This window comes from Schistocerca nitens, chromosome 3 (assembly GCF_023898315.1).
Source record: "Schistocerca nitens isolate TAMUIC-IGC-003100 chromosome 3, iqSchNite1.1, whole genome shotgun sequence".
Taxonomy (NCBI): domain Eukaryota; kingdom Metazoa; phylum Arthropoda; class Insecta; order Orthoptera; family Acrididae; genus Schistocerca; species Schistocerca nitens.
In genome coordinates this window covers 750,356,578-750,374,395 of record NC_064616.1, presented here as the reverse complement: position 1 = coordinate 750,374,395, position 17,818 = coordinate 750,356,578, and the positions used below count along the sequence as shown (strand labels likewise).

Below are 17,818 nucleotides of genomic sequence, written 5' to 3'. Positions count from 1 at the left end.
GAATTCTACTAATCTGGTATGAGCACAAAAAATGTTTGCTCATAGTCCTTCTCATGTCCACACTGAAATTATTAAATAGAAAAACCCTTTCAGCAGCATCCCTTAATAATTGCAGTAGCACAGGCAACTTACAATTCAATTATCCATTATCTAACAATAAAAGTACTTGATTACATCTGAACAACAGTCATATAAGTAGAATAATTCACAACCATTCATTTTTCCATATCTTTTGTACGTAAAATGTTAGAATAATCGAAACGTGAGATTTTTCTGAACTAACAGAACATTTCATATGGTATTAATAATAGAATGATAAAAATTCATTTGGCTTAAATATAATTCATTTAACTCTGTTTTTATTTAAATTTTCAGAGAAAGCAGTCAAAATTACCGGAATACCACTAGCAGTCCAGACAGTCAATATGGTTTCAGCAGCCGTCCCAATCCAGACATGCATAACCACCAGGGAGAGAGGAGAGTTGGTGTTGCATCTGTACAAGTGGAGAGTTATGGCCCAGGTTACTACATGTGGGGACCACCACCGCCATACTCAAACCATAGTAGTCCAGCTCATCGTGAACCTATCCTTGGTGTGCTCCCACATTCTAGTTCTATGAGCCCACCATGTGTCAGTCATGTTCACAGACACTGTCATGTACAAGGCCAGTTTCTTGGAGAGCAGAACTGCTTTGGTAATTCACAGCTCCAGGCAGCAGGCTCCAATGACACAAATGTGGAAGAAGTTAGGAAAAATGTGCTTACTGAAAGTTATACAAATGCAGATGAATCAAAATTACCTGCTTCAGCTGACAGTAGCAGTGAAAATACTAAAAATTCATCAGTTAGTAGAGAAAGAGTAAGTAACACACTCCCAGTACGAAAAGCAAAGAAGAGGATAGATATTTCATCTGTGAAATCAGTTGCTAACATACCATTTTCTGTTGATCAAAAGAAACAGCACACATCTCCAACTCATGTTGTTGCTATTAATACAACATCCAGTTTCCCACGAAACAGTATACAAGTATTATTTGGTCAACAACGTCAGATAACAGAAGCATACCGCAGTCAAAGTATGTCTGAAAAAATAGCATTAAATGATTTTAATGTTGCTGATAAATTGACTCCACATCGTTTGGAAACGACTGATGGTCATTCAGAGCCAGAGGATGATGGAAGACTGCCAAATCACAGATCACCACAAATGCGAGGAGTGGCAAGTTCAGCTTTTACTGTACATGAAGCTCCACATGGAAATGGAAATGAACCAACTGAATCTGAGGTTTATTTTGCTGATGTTTCTTCTTGCTGTAATGTGTCTGTTCACAATGATGGGCCAGATTCATCTTTCTATGATGAAGCTTCAGCTCCACAGAAACAAAATGTTACAGCTTCTTCAGCAGAAGAGCCTATTGTTCCCAAACCAGAAGTATTACACCAAGTATCACAGTGTTTTGCCACATCAGATAAAAGTCATCATCTTAATATGAAGCAAACAGGCATACAGCAAAGAAGCAGTGTCACAACAAAGCATGTTAATTTAAAAAATACTTCAGAAAATGAATTGGGAGTATCAGAAAGTAATAATCAATATCATAACAAGTGCAAGCATGAAATTATTGATTCTGAATGTAAAAATTCAACAACTGATATTTTTAATCACCAAAAACATACGTTATCAAACAGTTGCTTTCATTTCATATTAACAAGACAGAGGAGCCTGTCAAAAGATAATTTGTCAGTGGGCAAGCAGGAAGCATCACATCATAATAATTTATTGTGCAATAAGCAACATATTGAACCAAAATCTCATGATGATTATGACACTTCACAAAATATCCAACAGTCAGCCATGTCACTTTCAGACTGTGAAGCTGGTGTTACTTCTCATGTACCAGATAATAATGAAAATTGTTATACATGTCAGGTAACACACTCTCTGCCACAATGTGACAATTACAATCACAATTCAGTATACTGTAACAATGATGTTGTCATAGGAGATACCATTACAAGCCCAGAGCCCTCATCAGTTCTAAGAATACCCAATGATGAAGTATTAGTGAGCAACAAGAATAACCAGGATGAAACTCCCTGCATCTCAGCAGTGCTGCAGCTGAGTAAGCTTCACATACATCAGCAAAGGAACAGTATTCATAAAGCTAACAGTGAGCCTCTAGACAGCTTTCCCTTACTACAAAGAAATAAACATTTTCTGGCTCCTGATGCACAGTATGAAACAATCCCTGAACAGCCACTGCAAATAGCCAAACCCCAGCTTTTACACACTCACTGGCATCACAAAAATTTTATTACAGTACATGACACCTTTAATGGAAATAATGTGGTAAACACTACAGGAAGACTTAATGCATCCCACTGCACAAACTTTAACTCCCCAGCATCATCATCTCCTAGTGACAGATGTTTAAATTTTTTGGTCCCTACAGTGGCTAATGTGGATAGCTCCATGAGACTGTCAAATAATCCAAACAACATCAACAGTAGTAGGAGCTTCATAGAAGGATTGTATCAAGCAAATGCCAGTACTGAGGAAGAATCTGAGTCACAGACACAGCAAACTTCGACCTGCTATAGTGATGCTACTTTGGACTCTGGATGCCATAGTGGATCTGAATTTGCTGCCACTCACCAGAGTGGCAGCACAAGAGGAAGAAACCATAGTTCTAGATCAGAATGTGGAGGAGAAGTAATGGGTGTTGTCGCAGTTCGTTCAGTTAATGTATAAAAGTACAAGAAGAGGAGCAGCTGTTTGGGTCAAAAACATCCAGCTGAATAAATTGTATATAAGACTAAAATGCAGATTTCTTTCAGTCATGAAATGATTCTTCCTAGCACATCAAAACTGAGATACAGATTCTAAAACTGTAACATACTCTATATTTCTGTGAGTCAGCTCAGTTTTTGTTCAGTGTATCATTTGTTGTTACATATCACATTGATATTTTTGCTGCAGCTGTGTTGTTTCTATGTTGAAGCAAATAGGAGGATAATTCAGATGCCATTTTAAGTACAAAAATGCAAAAAAAAAATTATCTACACATGTTAAAAATTGTGCATTACATACTGTGTAAAAATGAGTATTTTTTAATGTTTTAAACAAAAGAATTTCTTATTGTTACCTCTATTTTGTTTTTTACTTGTGATTTTTTTCATTCCCATCATTGTAGTGTAGGAAGAAACAAACCTACATTAATCTGGTGAGTACATTTAGTAGAAGATCTATCAGTTATGTCTTGACTTGAGTTTTGCAGCAATGGGTCTTCAAATATAAGAATCACTACCTAACACAAATTTATGTGACAATGTTTATCCTGCACTTATTCATAAATTATGACTATGGAAGTCTGTCAGAAGTTATTTATATCTGTAAAGATTCATGATATTTTTAGTGTTGTAAAAAACACTGAAAATTGTCAAAGTTCTTAATGACAAAAATAGTACTAGCAAATGCCAGCTAAGACTGTTCTCTCATCTAAGTTCTTATACTGTATTACCAATCCCTGTAACACTTATGAGCAGTCAGATTTGTCTGATTTTACATGTCGTAACAGAATTTTTGTGGAGCAGCCAGACAACAACAGTGACTTTGAGAAAAGGTAATGAATAGTAGATTCTTGTCTCGAGCTGGACAAACACATAAAAAATTGTCAGGTTTGAAATGAAAGGGCTTGCAGAATAGCAATAACACTAGCAATAAATAAAAAAATAAAGAGCCAAGATAATATAGGCCTGCAATTAAATATGAGAACATCACAATGTATCAAGGAGCTTAATAAATAGACTAAATGAACATTTAAATAATTGTAGGATTAGTGGGATGTATAGTGATTGTTGCTATGGTGAGTACTAAGAATAATAAAACAGTACAGTAGGAGGATTAGGGTTTAAAATCCCACTGGCAATGATGTCATCAGAGATGGAGCACAAGCTTAGCTTAGGGAAGGATTGGTAAGTAAATCTGGATGTGCGAATGAAGATTTAATTGCCATCCTCCAAAATATGAGTCGAGTGTCTTATCACTGAACCTCCTCACTTAATGAAACAGTACAGGGGAATGGCTGAAGGTCTAGAGGTAAGGCAACAAACATGAATGTGAACTAAGATGTAGTAGAAAAGCACCTAGGATTATCTGAAGCTGGTGTGGCACGAGGAGAGAGGATGAGGTGGATATAGGAGATGGGATAGAGGCAAGTATAGAACAGGGGCTAGTGGAGACTGAGTTCAGGAGGATGATGGAAATGCAACTTACGCTAAGCAATATATTTCACAATTTGATGTTCCAGTTGATCCTTGGGCACTGTATAGTGGTAGCCATTCATCTGGGTAAATGGTCAAGAAATTAGCTATTCATATCAATCAAGAGTTTGAAAAGCTAAGCAAATAACCTACAAATGTCTTGTGTTACTGTGAACTTCATTGAAAATGACAAGTATTTATCTTACACACTAACAGTGAAGCAGAAATATATAATTTTGGCAATTGAAAACTGATCTTACAAGGTCTGTTCAAAAAATTCTGGGACTTTGTCCACAAAATTTTTCTACACTTACCTTTTAGTTATTGTGCATGGTCTCCTTTGAAATACTCTCCTTCACAATTGGTACACCACTCCCAATGCCATTTCCACTTTTAGAAGCGGTCTTGGTACGCCTCTTGCTGGATCATGTGAAGCGCCATCTGCATAGGGTTTTCTGCTTTGGAAATAGAAAAAACATCTGCAGGGACCAGGTCTGGAGAATATGGAGTATGAGGCAGCAGTGTGATTTTTTTTTAATGCAATAGTCATGCACCAACATAGATGAATGTGTGGGTGCATTATCATGATGGAAGAGTCATGAACTGTCTTGCCATATTTCAGGCCATGTCCTTCTCACATTTTCTTGTAGGTATCACAACACATCCCAATAGTATCATTGATTAACAGTTTGTCCTTGTGGCATGAACTCATGATGAACCAATCCTTCAAAGTCAAAGAAAACTATTCTGAATGAGGGTCATCTTTAACTTCTGTCTAGCCATTTTTAAACTGTGTGAACCAATCCTATCTCCAAGTGTGGCTTAAGCACTCATCACTATAGGCTTCCTGCATGCATCATTTGGGGTGTCTCTGTAAAAGTTTTATTGAGTTTCACGGAAAATTTATTGCAGACGCATTGCTCCTCGAACTCTGCCATCTTGAAATTTGCAAACTGTGTGACACAACATTCTGCTCAATACAGCACTGCATGATAACTGACTTACAACAATAAAACTTCTGGCAGTTACACATCAAATACAGGTGTGTGCAGGGATGCCAACCACATTTTGCTCCAACACACCACTGGAGCGAAATTACAAATGTTCTGAAATTTTTTGAACAGACCTCGTGCTTAGCAGTGACAAATATGAAAAGTACAGTGAACACAGAAAACTTTAACACATGGAGAAAGGTCACACACTTACTTGTTCAATTGCGATAAAAAGCAATATTCAATACTTGGTTGACATTGTTGACTGAGTTCAGGGTGCTCAACATTATGAAAGTTATGAACTTCTGTTCAGTGCTTGCTGAGGAAACAGTATGCAAGCATATCCACTGCAAATGTCCTGCACAATATGCAATCTATCTGGCCATTTGAACCTGTAGTAAGTACAGGGTTATTACAAATGATTGAAGCGATTTCACAGCTCTACAACAACTTTATTATTTGAGATATTTTCACAATGCTTTGCACACACATACAAAAACTCAAAAAGTTTTTTTAGGCATTCACAAATGTTCTATATGTGCCCCTTTAGTGATTCGGCAGACATCAAGCCAATAATCAAGTTCCTCCCACACTCGGCGCAGCATGTCCCCATCAATGAATTCGAAAGCATCGTTGATGCGAGCTCGCAGTTCTGGCACGTTTCTTGGTAGAGTAGGTTTAAACACTGAATCTTTCACATAACCCCACAGAAAGAAATCGCATGGGGTTAAGTCGGGAGAGCGTGGAGGCCATGACATGAATTGCTGATCATGATCTCCACCACGACCGATCCACCGGTTTTCCAATCTCCTGTTTAAGAAATGCCGAACATCATGATGGAAGTGCGGTGGAGCACCATCCTGTTGAAAGATGAAGTCGGTGCTGTCAATCTCCAGTTGTGGCATGAGCCAGTTTTTCAACATGTCCAGATACACGTGTCCTGTAACGTTTTTTTCGCAGAAGAAAAAGGGGCCGTAAACTTTAAACCATGAGATTGCACAAAACACGTTAACTTTTGGTGAATTGTGAATTTGCTGCACGAATGCGTGAGGATTCTCTACCGCCCAGATTCGCACATTGTGTCTGTTCACTTCACCATTAAGAAAAAATGTTGCTTCATCACTGAAAACAAGTTTCGCACTGAACGCATCCTCTTCCATGAGCTGTTGCAACCGCGCCGAAAATTCAAAGCGTTTGACTTTGTCATTGGGTGTCAGGGCTTGTAGAAATTGTAAACGGTAAGGCTTCTGCTTTAGCCTTTTCCGTAAGATTTTCCAAACCGTTGGCTGTGGTACGTTTAGCTCCCTGCTTGCTTTATTCGTCGACTTCCGCGGGCTACGCGTGAAACTTGCCCGCACGCGTTCAACCGTTTCTTCGCTCACTGCAGGCCGACCCATTGATTTCCCCTTACAGAGGCATCCAGAAGCTTTAAACTGCGCATAACATCACCGAATGGAGTTAGCAGTTGGTGGATCTTTGTTGAACTTCGTCCTGAAGTGTCGTTGCACTGTTATGACTGACTGATGTAAGTGTACTTCAAGCACGACATACGCTTTCTCGGCTCCTGTCGTCATTCTGTCTCACTGCACTCTCGAGCGCTCTGGCGGCAGAAACCTGAAGTGCGGCTTCAGCCGAACAAAAGTTTATGAGTTTTTCTACATATCTGTAGTGTGTCGTGACCATATGTCAATGAATGGAGCTACAGTGAATTTATGAAATCGCTTCAATCATTTGTAATAGCCGTGTATTTGCTAGAAGGTGTATACAGGGTGTTACAAGAAGGTACGGCCAAACTTTCAGGGAACATTCCTCACACACAAAGAAAGAAAATATGTTATGTGGACACGTGTCCGGAAACGCTTACTTTCCATGTTAGAGCTCATTTTATTACTTCTCTTCAAATCACATTAATCATGGAATGAAAACACACAGCAACAGAACATACCAATGTGACTTCAAACACTTTGTTACAGGAAATGTTCAAAATGTCCTCCGTTAGCGAGGATACATGCATCCACCCTCCATCGCATGGAATCCCTGTTGCACTGATGCAGCCCTGGAGAATGGCGTATTGTACCACAGCCATCCACAATACGAGCACGAAGAGTCTCTACATTTGGTACTGGGATTGCGTAGACAAGAGCCTTCAAATGCCCCCATAAATGAAAGTCAAGAGGGTTGAGGTCAGGAGAGCATGGAGGCCATGGAATTGGTCCGCCTCTACCAATCCATCGGTCACCAAAACTGTTGTTGAGAAGCGTGCGAACACTTTGACTGAAATGTGCAGGAGGTCCATCGTGCATGAACCACATGTTGTGTCGTACTTGTAAAGGCACATGTTCTAGCAACACAGGTAGAGTATCCCGTATGAAGTCCTGATAACGTGCTCCATTGAGCGTGGGTGGAACGAAACTAAAATGAGCTCTAACATGGAAATTAAGCATTTCTGGACACATGTCCACCTAACATCTTTTCTTTATTTGTGTGTGAGGAATGTTTTCTGAAAGTTTGGCTGTACCTTTTTGTAACATCCTGTATACATTCTCATTAGTGGCCTTGCTGCAGTGGTAATACTGGTTCCTGTCAGGTCACTGAAGTTAACTGCTGTTGGGTTTGGCTAGCACTTGGATGGGAGACCATCCAGGTTTGCTGAGCGCTGTTGGTGAGAGGGGTGCAGTCAGCCCCTGTGAGCCAGTTGAGGTGTTGCTTCATTAAGAGAAAGCAGCTCTGGTCATTAAAACTGAAAATGGCCAGGAAAATGGTTTGCTGAACACATGCCCCTCCAGATCAGCATCCAGTGATGTCTATTGGCCTAGGATGACACGGCAGTAGGTTTGTACCATGGGGCCTTCTGAGACCTGTTTGGACAGAGGGAGAGAGAGATGTAGACATTCTCAGAGGTTTTTTATAAAACTATTCCAAACATGGTCATTGATTAGTAAATTTAGTGGTTTTTCTATCATATTCAACAGTGATAAAGTTCAGAACATGGCGAAGACAGCATAGCTGTTTATGTTTCTAAGCACTGAAGTATCAGTGGTGATGCAAAAGTTTGGCTCAGAACAGCAGAACTATGGAAAGCACGCTACCAACATGAGTGGTAGTTGATAGCAAAAAGGCAGAAGCTAAATGGTCATAACAGAAGTTGAGAATCCAAAGTGAAATCCATAATGTGAACAAATGAGAGCCAAGCTATATACAGATATCTTAATTTTACATACTTGCAGCTTCATACACAAGGACTTAAGTGTGTATCAGAGGCTTGAAGCAGCCTTCTTGTTGTGTGCAAAGTGTCATAAGCCACACATATCATGCTTAGCTAGTTAGTTAGTTAGTAACATGTTCCATAGATCATTTGGACAATTCTTTTACCAAAATTATATGGAAAAAGTCAGTTTACACTTTACAGGATATGCATACACAATTAGTGTTAAATTTAATGTACACATTATTTTTTTTGTCTTAGTCACACAACTACACTTAAAAACATTATATGTGGACACAGGAGACACACGCACGCGCGCACACACTCACACACACACACACACACACAAACACACACATAGTGCGGGATTTGTGACTGTACACACTTGTACCTCTGAAGGAAAAATTCAGAACTGTAGAATTTGAACTGTGGTACAATAGTACTTTCACTGTGGTTGAAGTGATATAAAACATGTCGTATGCACCTTTTTAGATGCTCAGAAAAGAACTAAAATAGCGTTTTAAGAAGTATAAAATAAAAAAAAAAAACCTTGGAAGATCACAGTATCGCAATTTTTTTTTAATTTTTTTTTATTTTTTTTTTTTTTAATTTTTTTCCCCCCCTAATCAAGCCTTATTTGTGTTGAGACCCTGTAGGACCACACAAAGCATTTTGTCTCATTTGTTGTTGTCCACTACGTCCCTTGTTTCTTTGGAACTTCATTCTCTGACCTAACATTCAACTTATATATCTTACCTCTGTATATGTTTCTGTCTTCAATATCTATAGGATTGATTTGCACTTTTTCTAGTGATGTTTAACTTCTGTGATCCTTGGTATTGTTGACTTGACCCCATGTATGTAAGCCAGAATTCTGTTGGTGAGTCTTGTTGGTGGTAGCCTGCTAATGTGCCTGTAGAACTTTAACCTTCTTTTTCTGACATCTGCTGCTACTGCTAGGTTTGACATCTTCTCTGTGGTTTTCCTAGAATGTAATCTGTACCCCTCTTCTGTCAGCTTTGGGATGAGAATTTTCCTACTGGTTTTGTGTTCTTCCTTCAGTATGCTTTCCACATAATTTTTCATAAGGGAAATCACTTCCATACAGTATTTCAGGCTTGATGACTGTGTTGCAGTGTGTGACCTTTGTTGGAATAGACATGCATTTCTTTTATATATGTCTCACACTCTGCAGTTAGCTCTCTTAATATTTTTAGTCAAATTTTCTCCTCCTGTAGATTTGAGAATTTCATATAGATATTTGAAATGTGCAACTCTGTTTATTTTGCCATACTTTGCATCTAATTTTTATATGTTTAATTTTGAGCGGAAGAATTCAGACTTCTGAAAAGAGATTTGCAAGCCAACTTTTTCTGGACATTCTTTTCGTATTTCTATTTGTTTGGTTGCTATTGCTTCATAATTCAAGAGTATGAAGTTCCATCAGTGACATATGAACGTTTGTTTTTTAGTATTTTTGCATTTATCTTAATTTCTGTGAAGGATGTTGGTGCTACTTCTAGCTGCTTAAAGTTTTGTGGAATGATATTTTTAATGTATTCTCTTGCTTCTTAAAGCAAACCATTTAATCCTATTTTTGCTGCTTGATTTACAAAGTGACTGTTAAAAGTGCTTGCTACTTTTGAATTATCAGTTACAACATTATCATTTAGTGTAATTGTTACGGTATCTTGTACACTGACTGGCTGTCCTGCCTCCCATTTGACAATATCCGATATAGTTTTAACCTTATTATCTACTTTGTTAATTCCTATCAGGACACAGATTTCTTGAGGTTTTAATGACTTTCCTTAAAATATTATAATATTTTTCCCTAGTACGCAGGTAATGTCAGATCTTGACTTATTATGGCCTTTATATAAATTTCCCTCTTCCCTTTACATGAGTTTTTAGTTCCCTTAGTTATCCTTGGATTACATGGTTTCTGGTAACTTTTTAGAAAAGCAACTTTCAAATATTTACACAAATTTACTGTGGAATGAATTGAATTTATCATTAGTATCATTATATGTATACCCCATCCCATACCACCTGTTTTCACTTACTCTTAAAGGATTGTACAGTTCTCATAAATAAGCCTCACTGCTTTTTATGAACCTGCCTCAGATTTTTAAGTTGCTGTATTGTTTACTTCCATTACATCAGCATCATGATCAGATATTATATTAATAAATGGGTACACATTAACTGTTTCAACCTGAGCACTGTCTACAAAAACGTTATCAATCAGTTTCCTATTATCTTGCTGAAAACTAGTTGGAAAATTGACTACTGAAATTAGATTGAAACACTCTAATAATAATTCTGGTTCATTTTTCTGGTCTACATCTTTTGAGAAATCTGCAGTGCAATCATCACAAACTAATAACTGTTACTTCTACGTCTGACAGGTAGCTCAACAATGCATGTAGATTTCATATAAACAGCTGAAAGTTTCCTAGAGGGGATCTCTAGACTGTTACAATTATCAGAGAGATATTCTGCAATAGCAAATCACAAGCATGTGCTTCTACATTCTGATCAACACAAAAATGATTTGTTTCAAGATTTTCGACTTTGTGTCCAACTTGAACATATGTTGCAGCTCCTCCTTTTTTTATAATAACTCTACACAAAAATGATGTTAGTCTATAAACGCTGATATTGAACTTGTGCCCCTTTGACTCCAGTTATAACAGGGATTTTGTCTTGAGTGCCCAACAAAAGAACATTTGAAAGTCTTTAGCTTTGAAACAAATAATATTTCTTGCCATCTCATCTAAGTAGAAATAACTGTCATGTGATATTAAATCACTCCTCCCTTAAATTAGCACATAGGATTGATGTTGCCTGGGGTTTTGCCAGGACCACTGGGGAAGTGTATGGCTGACACTGAGATCCTCAGCCTCATGATCTAGTGGGAATTTAGTGTCTGGACAGGTCAGCTGCAGTGAGGATGGTGGTGGTACAGCTGGTCAGTCTACACAGGTTGTGCTGCATTGCTAGGGCCTGTTTCCATCAGAGTGAGTAGTTAGAGTTGCTATGATGACAGATCAGGAACTACCTTCATTGGTGAGTATCTCTACTCTGTATAATCCTTAGAAAACATTCCTGATTGCATGGCCCTATGGTGTAATGTCACTATGGCCAGTGCAGAGACTAGAGTGAGGATAGGGGCAAGGCTGACCCATGCTAGCTAGTGGGACTGGAGCTGGGGTCATAATATGGGTTTCCAAGTCTTTGACAGTCCTAAACAGGAGTGTGGTTTGTATCAAAGCTGTTTTGTTGTTAGATCAGCTGATCATATTCAGTGACCATCTCAAAAACATGGCACTCACTGTGGCCAATGATTATGCCTTGTCTCCAGATGGGATTCCAACTGAAGATGCAGGCCCAATTGCAGGATGTGTTTGACCACCCCTACTGAATGCCTTTTTTGTGGAGTTTGTTCAGAGAGTAAGCAGTTGGGGCCAAACATGATATAAATTACAATTATGACATATCATTATTGTACTCAGGTCACTACAAAACATATTTTGAACTGCCCTCCCCCCCCCCCCCCTCACACACTCACACACACACACACACACCAAGTATAGATATATATCATAGTAGTTAATTTTGGCCAAAAAAGTCTGCAAGTCTTTCACATTTTGTAGCACTGATAGATTGTTAGTGGTGTCTGTGTGCTCCACCCTGGGGATAAGACCATTCTTACTCAAAAGATGTCCTAGGTACTTTATGTTTACCTTTAAGAAGCTTCATTTGTTGAGATGGCAACACAATCAATTTTGTGTGAAGTGCATATTGTTGCAATAATAATCTACCAGAGCTGTTTCTTTTGTGTTTTATTTACTGCTACTGGTTTTGAGCAATGGTTCCTTCTCAAGCAGTGCTTTATACAAATTTAAATGTTATTCTTCAGATATAATCTACTTTCATTTTGTCACATTTGTGCATGGTTACAAGCACAAATATGCCAAAACAAAAGCAGATAATATTTGAAAAATAGAATTTTAGTTTGTATAATGTAATGTCTGAGAATGAGCCAACTCTCAAAACCAGTAGCAGTGAGCAAAATATAAAAAGCAGCTCTGGTGGATTAATGTTGCAATAGTACACATTTCATACAATTTTTTGAAGTTGCAGAACACCATGCATAAGAAATATACCATCTACTTTCTGGGAGGTGGGCAAACAAGACTTATGGATTTTCCATGTATTGTTCTAAAGTAGGCCATGTTACAATAATATTGTCAAGGTAATTAACATGGTTTAGGCAACAGTGAATCAATTTTTTGGGAAATCTCAGAAAAATCAAAACCACTGACCACTACAAATAGCAACCAGTTGACCCATTACATTTCAGAAAGCATATTCAACACCAGTTTTTACCTTGTTTCTGTGTCCAAGGCAATCTGTAAATATATATTAGTGAGATCAGTCTTCAAAAATTCTGGCCTTCATATAATTTTGTCAGCAGGTCTTCAAGTCACAAAATCAGATGCTCATCTTTATTAAGCTGAGTTAGTTAGTTAGCTCATTTTAACAATTCTTTTATTGGAATGAATGTGGAATGAGTCAGTTTACAGGGTGTGTGTACATTATCAGTTTTAACATTAATGAACATATTATTTGTCAGGCCTTCTCATGCAACTACAATATACACTCCTGGAAATTGAAATAAGAACACCGTGAATTCATTGTCCCAGGAAGGGGAAACTTTATTGACACATTCCTGGGGTCAGATACATCACATGATCACACTGACAGAACCACAGGCACATAGACACAGGCAACAGAGCATGCACAATGTCGGCACTAGTACAGTGTATATCCACCTTTCGCAGCAATGCAGGCTGCTATTCTCCCATGGAGACGATCGTAGAGATGCTGGATGTAGTCCTGTGGAACGGCTTGCCATGCCATTTCCACCTGGCGCCTCAGTTGGACCAGCGTTCGTGCTGGACGTGCAGACCGCGTGAGACGACGCTTCATCCAGTCCCATACATGCTCAATGGGGGACAGATCCGGAGATCTTGCTGGCCAGGGTAGTTGACTTACACCTTCTAGAGCACGTTGGGTGGCACGGTATACATGCGGACGTGCATTGTCCTGTTGGAACAGCAAGTTCCCTTGCCGGTCTAGGAATGGTAGAACAATGGGTTCGATGACGGTTTGGATGTACCGTGCACTATTCAGTGTCCCCTCGACGATCACCAGTGGTGTACGGCCAGTGTAGGAGATCGCTCCCCACACCATGATGCCGGGTGTTGGCCCTGTGTGCCTCGGTCGTATGCAGTCCTGATTGTGGCGCTCACCTGCACGGCACCAAACACGCATACGACCATCATTGGCACCAAGGCAGAAGCGACTCTCATCGCTGAAGACGACACGTCTCCATTCGTCCCTCCATTCACACCTGTCGCGACACCACTGGAGGCGGGCTGCACGATGTTGGGGCGTGAGCGGAAGACGGCCTAACGGTGTGCGGGACCGTAGGCCAGCTTCATGGAGACGGTTACGAATGGTCCTTGCCGATACCCCAGGAGCAACAGTGTCCCTAATTTGCTGGGAAGTGGCGGTGCGGTCCCCTACGGCACTGCGTAGGATCCTACGGTCTTGGCGTGCATCCGTGCGTCGCTGCGGTCCGGTCCCAGGTCGACGGGCACATGCACCTTCCGCCGACCACTGGCGACAACATCGATGTACTGTGGAGACCTCACGCCCCACGTGTTGAGCAATTCGGCGGTACGTCCACCCGGCCTCCCGCATGCCCACTATACGCCCTCGCTCAAAGTCCGTCAACTGCACATATGGTTCACGTCCACGCTGTCGCGGCATGCTACCAGTGTTAAAGACTGCGATGGAGCTCCGTATGCCACGGCAAACTGGCTGACACTGACAGCGGTGGTGCACAAATGCTGCGCAGCTAGCGCCATTCGACGGCCAACACCGCGGTTCCTGGTGTGTCCGCTGTGCCGTGCGTGTGATCATTGCTTGTACAGCCCTCTCGCAGTGTCTGGAGCAAGTATGGTGGGTCTGACACACCGGTGTCAATGTGTTCTTTTTTCCATTTCCAGGAGTGTATATAAGGATTGTAGTGGGGGAGACAAATGGTCAACTTCAGTTTATTAGGAGAATTTTAGGAAAGTGAGGGTCACCTGTAAAGAAGACTGCATATAAACATTAGTGTGACCACTTCCTGAGTACTGCTTGAGTATTTAGGATCTCCACCAGGTCAGATTAAAGGAAAACATTGAAACAATTGAGAGACATACTGCTAACAGCCTATAGGTTCGATCAACATGCAAGTGCTGTACAGATGCTTTGATAACTCAAACGGGATTCCCTGGAGGGAAGGTGACATTGTTTTTGAGGAATACTGTTGACAAAATTTGAAGCTGACTGCAGAATGATTCTATTGATGCCAACATAAATTTTGCATTAGGACCACAAAGATGTGATAAGAGAAATTAGGGCTTTTATGGAGGCATATAGACAGTGGATTTTCCCCTCACTCTATTCATGAGTGAAACAAGAAAGGAACTCCCTAGTAGTCATACAGGATACCTTCCATGATGCACGATATGATGGCATGTGGAATACATATGTAAATGTAGATGTAGATGTAAAAAAAAAGAAAAGTTTTTCCTTATCTTTTTTTTTCCCTTGTTGCGGCCTTAAAATCTCCATTTATTCTAATAGACCCATACAGTTGTTTGATTATGACCATTTTTTTATGGTACCTACTGACTGATCAACATAAGCATAATGGAACTTACCTCATGCAATCTACCTTAGTTTTAACTGTTCCCAGCATTGCAAATTGTACTGGACATGCATGACAAGTATACAACTGTTTAGCTGATTTCAGTGGAATACTTGCTTAAATTTTTTTTTTTTTTTGCACATCCTGCCCTGGGTGTAAACAATTATTAATATTCTGTACAAGACTTTTCTAGGTTGCTAAATTGAATGGGAGATGGCTCTAAGGATACTGATCATCAATTTAGTAAAAATGACCAACTCAAAATATTAGCTGTCACTAGCGAGTTAACTACATGAAGTATTTGTATTCTAGTAGCAAAATGCATAAATACTTTATGAGTCATTGTGGCCATTTTAATGCACTCAAAAACTGAGATTAGTCTTGATCACCATATGTATTTTATTCTGCCTTATGCATTTTGGCCTTACACCATTCTATAAGGCTCTATAAGAGAAATACACAAAAAGGTATCAGTAAAAATGCATTGGTACAATTACATAGAATGTACATTGTAAGTATGGAGAAGCAAACACACAGTGAAAACCATTGATAAAGTACACATCATAAAAAGCTAAGGAAGGTAAAACTCACAAAAATACAGGGTGTCTCAAACGTTTTTGGTCAAACCAAAAGAGGTTATATTGGGTCCACAACTGATTATACTGAATTAGGGAACCAAGTCAGAAACATATGTTTATTGTATTATGGACATACACAGCACACATCATGTAACAACAATGTAGCTCATAGTGATTGTTGAAATTGACAACCACCGGTCCCAACAAATGCATGGTAATGGTGCATGAAGTTCTGCTGCACTATCTCAAAGATCCCTGATGCCTGTTGGACCAGGAGGAAGGCATCTTGGACACTGGGAAGCAGGTCTTCAACCATTTCTGTAGGGGTTTCATACTCCAACATCTTGATGTAACATCAGAGGAGAAAGTTCAGAGGTGTGACAACTGGCAATCACACTGGCCATGGGACAGGACCTTCCCTCATAATCTAACAATGACTGTACATGTTAATGGCTGGGGCGCCATTGCATTGAAATTGCATCCTTTCATGGACAACAAGGGGTAAAGTCTCCAAACAGTGGAAGCACATCTCGCAGGAGCACATAATGTGGACCATTCAAATGGGAAGGCAGCAAATAATGTCCTGTTAGGTGATCTTGGAGAATGTCCGCCCATACAGTGACAGAGAGTCATTGCTGGTGGCCACCAGTATGGATGGTCTGGGGATTGTCCTCACCCCAGAAATGGCTGTTGCAACTGTTAAAAACACCATCATGGGTGAATGAAGTCTCATCCATGAACAAACAAACTGTATGATGTTTGGCACTACAGTGGATAATCCATTCACAGACATGTATGCAGTGCTCGAAACCCATTGGTCCCAGTGCTTGCACATGCTCTTTTTGATAGGAGTGTAATACCTGTTCCACCAGTACTGTCTACACTGTTTCCTTTGAAGTGTGCATTTCATGGGCACGTTGATGGGTATTTATTGCTGGATGGTTGGCCACATGATCCAACACTATCTCCTCAAAGCCTGGAGTTTGAATGGCACTCTGTGCTGTGAACAATCCTGTCTCTTGTAAGTTGGTATCCAAAGAGATAAACATCTTCCAATTGGGATGGTGCCTGTTGGAAAAGCATTCTCTGTACATTTGAGCTGCTTTAAGGACACTACATCCTGCTGCACCATACATTAAATACATGTCTGCCAACTCTCGTGATGTATAACGTTCCATCTTTGACTACATGTTATGCACTGTACACAGTAACACACCTCACCATGGGCACATCACAAGCTGTGTGATACAATGGACAGCTGACACAAGGGATATGGTGTGTGTGCAGCACAGGTTAATGTGCTGGTGCAATGCATGCAGTTACCACATGACATATATGCTATGGGCTAAATTGAGTGCAGTATGTCTATCTGGTGATCAGGGGTGTATGCTGTTTATTACATGCTGCCTGTTCCAGTGTACAACAGACACCTGAGATACTTACAAGAGAGCAACAGAACTGCATGGGCCATTGCAGTACGTGCATTGAGACTGGCAGTTGTCACTTTGAACAATAACTATGAGCTAAGTTGTTGTTATGTGTTGTACATTGTGTGTGTGTCCATAACACAATAAATATGAATTTGGTGCCATTGGTTCCCTATCTCAATACAATCAGTTATGAACCCACTATCAACTGTTTGATTTGGAACCAAAAGGTTTGAGACAGCCTGTATATACAATACTTTCATATGTAAAATGTAAAGTGAAGTTGTCAAACATGGATACAGAGTATCTGGTCTACCTTACATGATGGCATTTGAGTGTAAACTGTCTAACTGTACATGCCAAAGTACTGGGTAAAGAAGATCACTAGAGGATGGTACTATTCAGCAGTTATGAAAATCATATTGTTTTAAAATACAGAAATACTGATACAATCAATTCATATTATATAGTATTTATATACATTATATTTCATGTACTTTTACAATTTTTTTAACTGTGTGTTTGTGTGTTCCACTTTTGTGATAAACATTTTATGTAATTGTACCAATGTTTCTTCACTG

General features: G+C 39.7%; 1 protein-coding gene across 2 annotated transcripts in view; it reads left to right on the top strand.

Annotated features, from left to right (window-relative positions):
- LOC126248750 (uncharacterized) overlaps nucleotides 1-3,096 on the top strand; it is a 405,014-nt gene extending 401,918 nt beyond the window's left edge. For both annotated transcript variants that reach the window (XM_049950087.1, XM_049950086.1), the window contains one exon: nucleotides 376-3,096. In XM_049950087.1, coding sequence (XP_049806044.1) covers nucleotides 376-2,752 — 2,377 coding nt within the window. In that variant the 3' untranslated portion in view covers nucleotides 2,753-3,096. The remainder of the gene's footprint in view (nucleotides 1-375) is intronic.
- The last annotated feature ends 14,722 nt before the right edge of the window (nucleotides 3,097-17,818 follow it).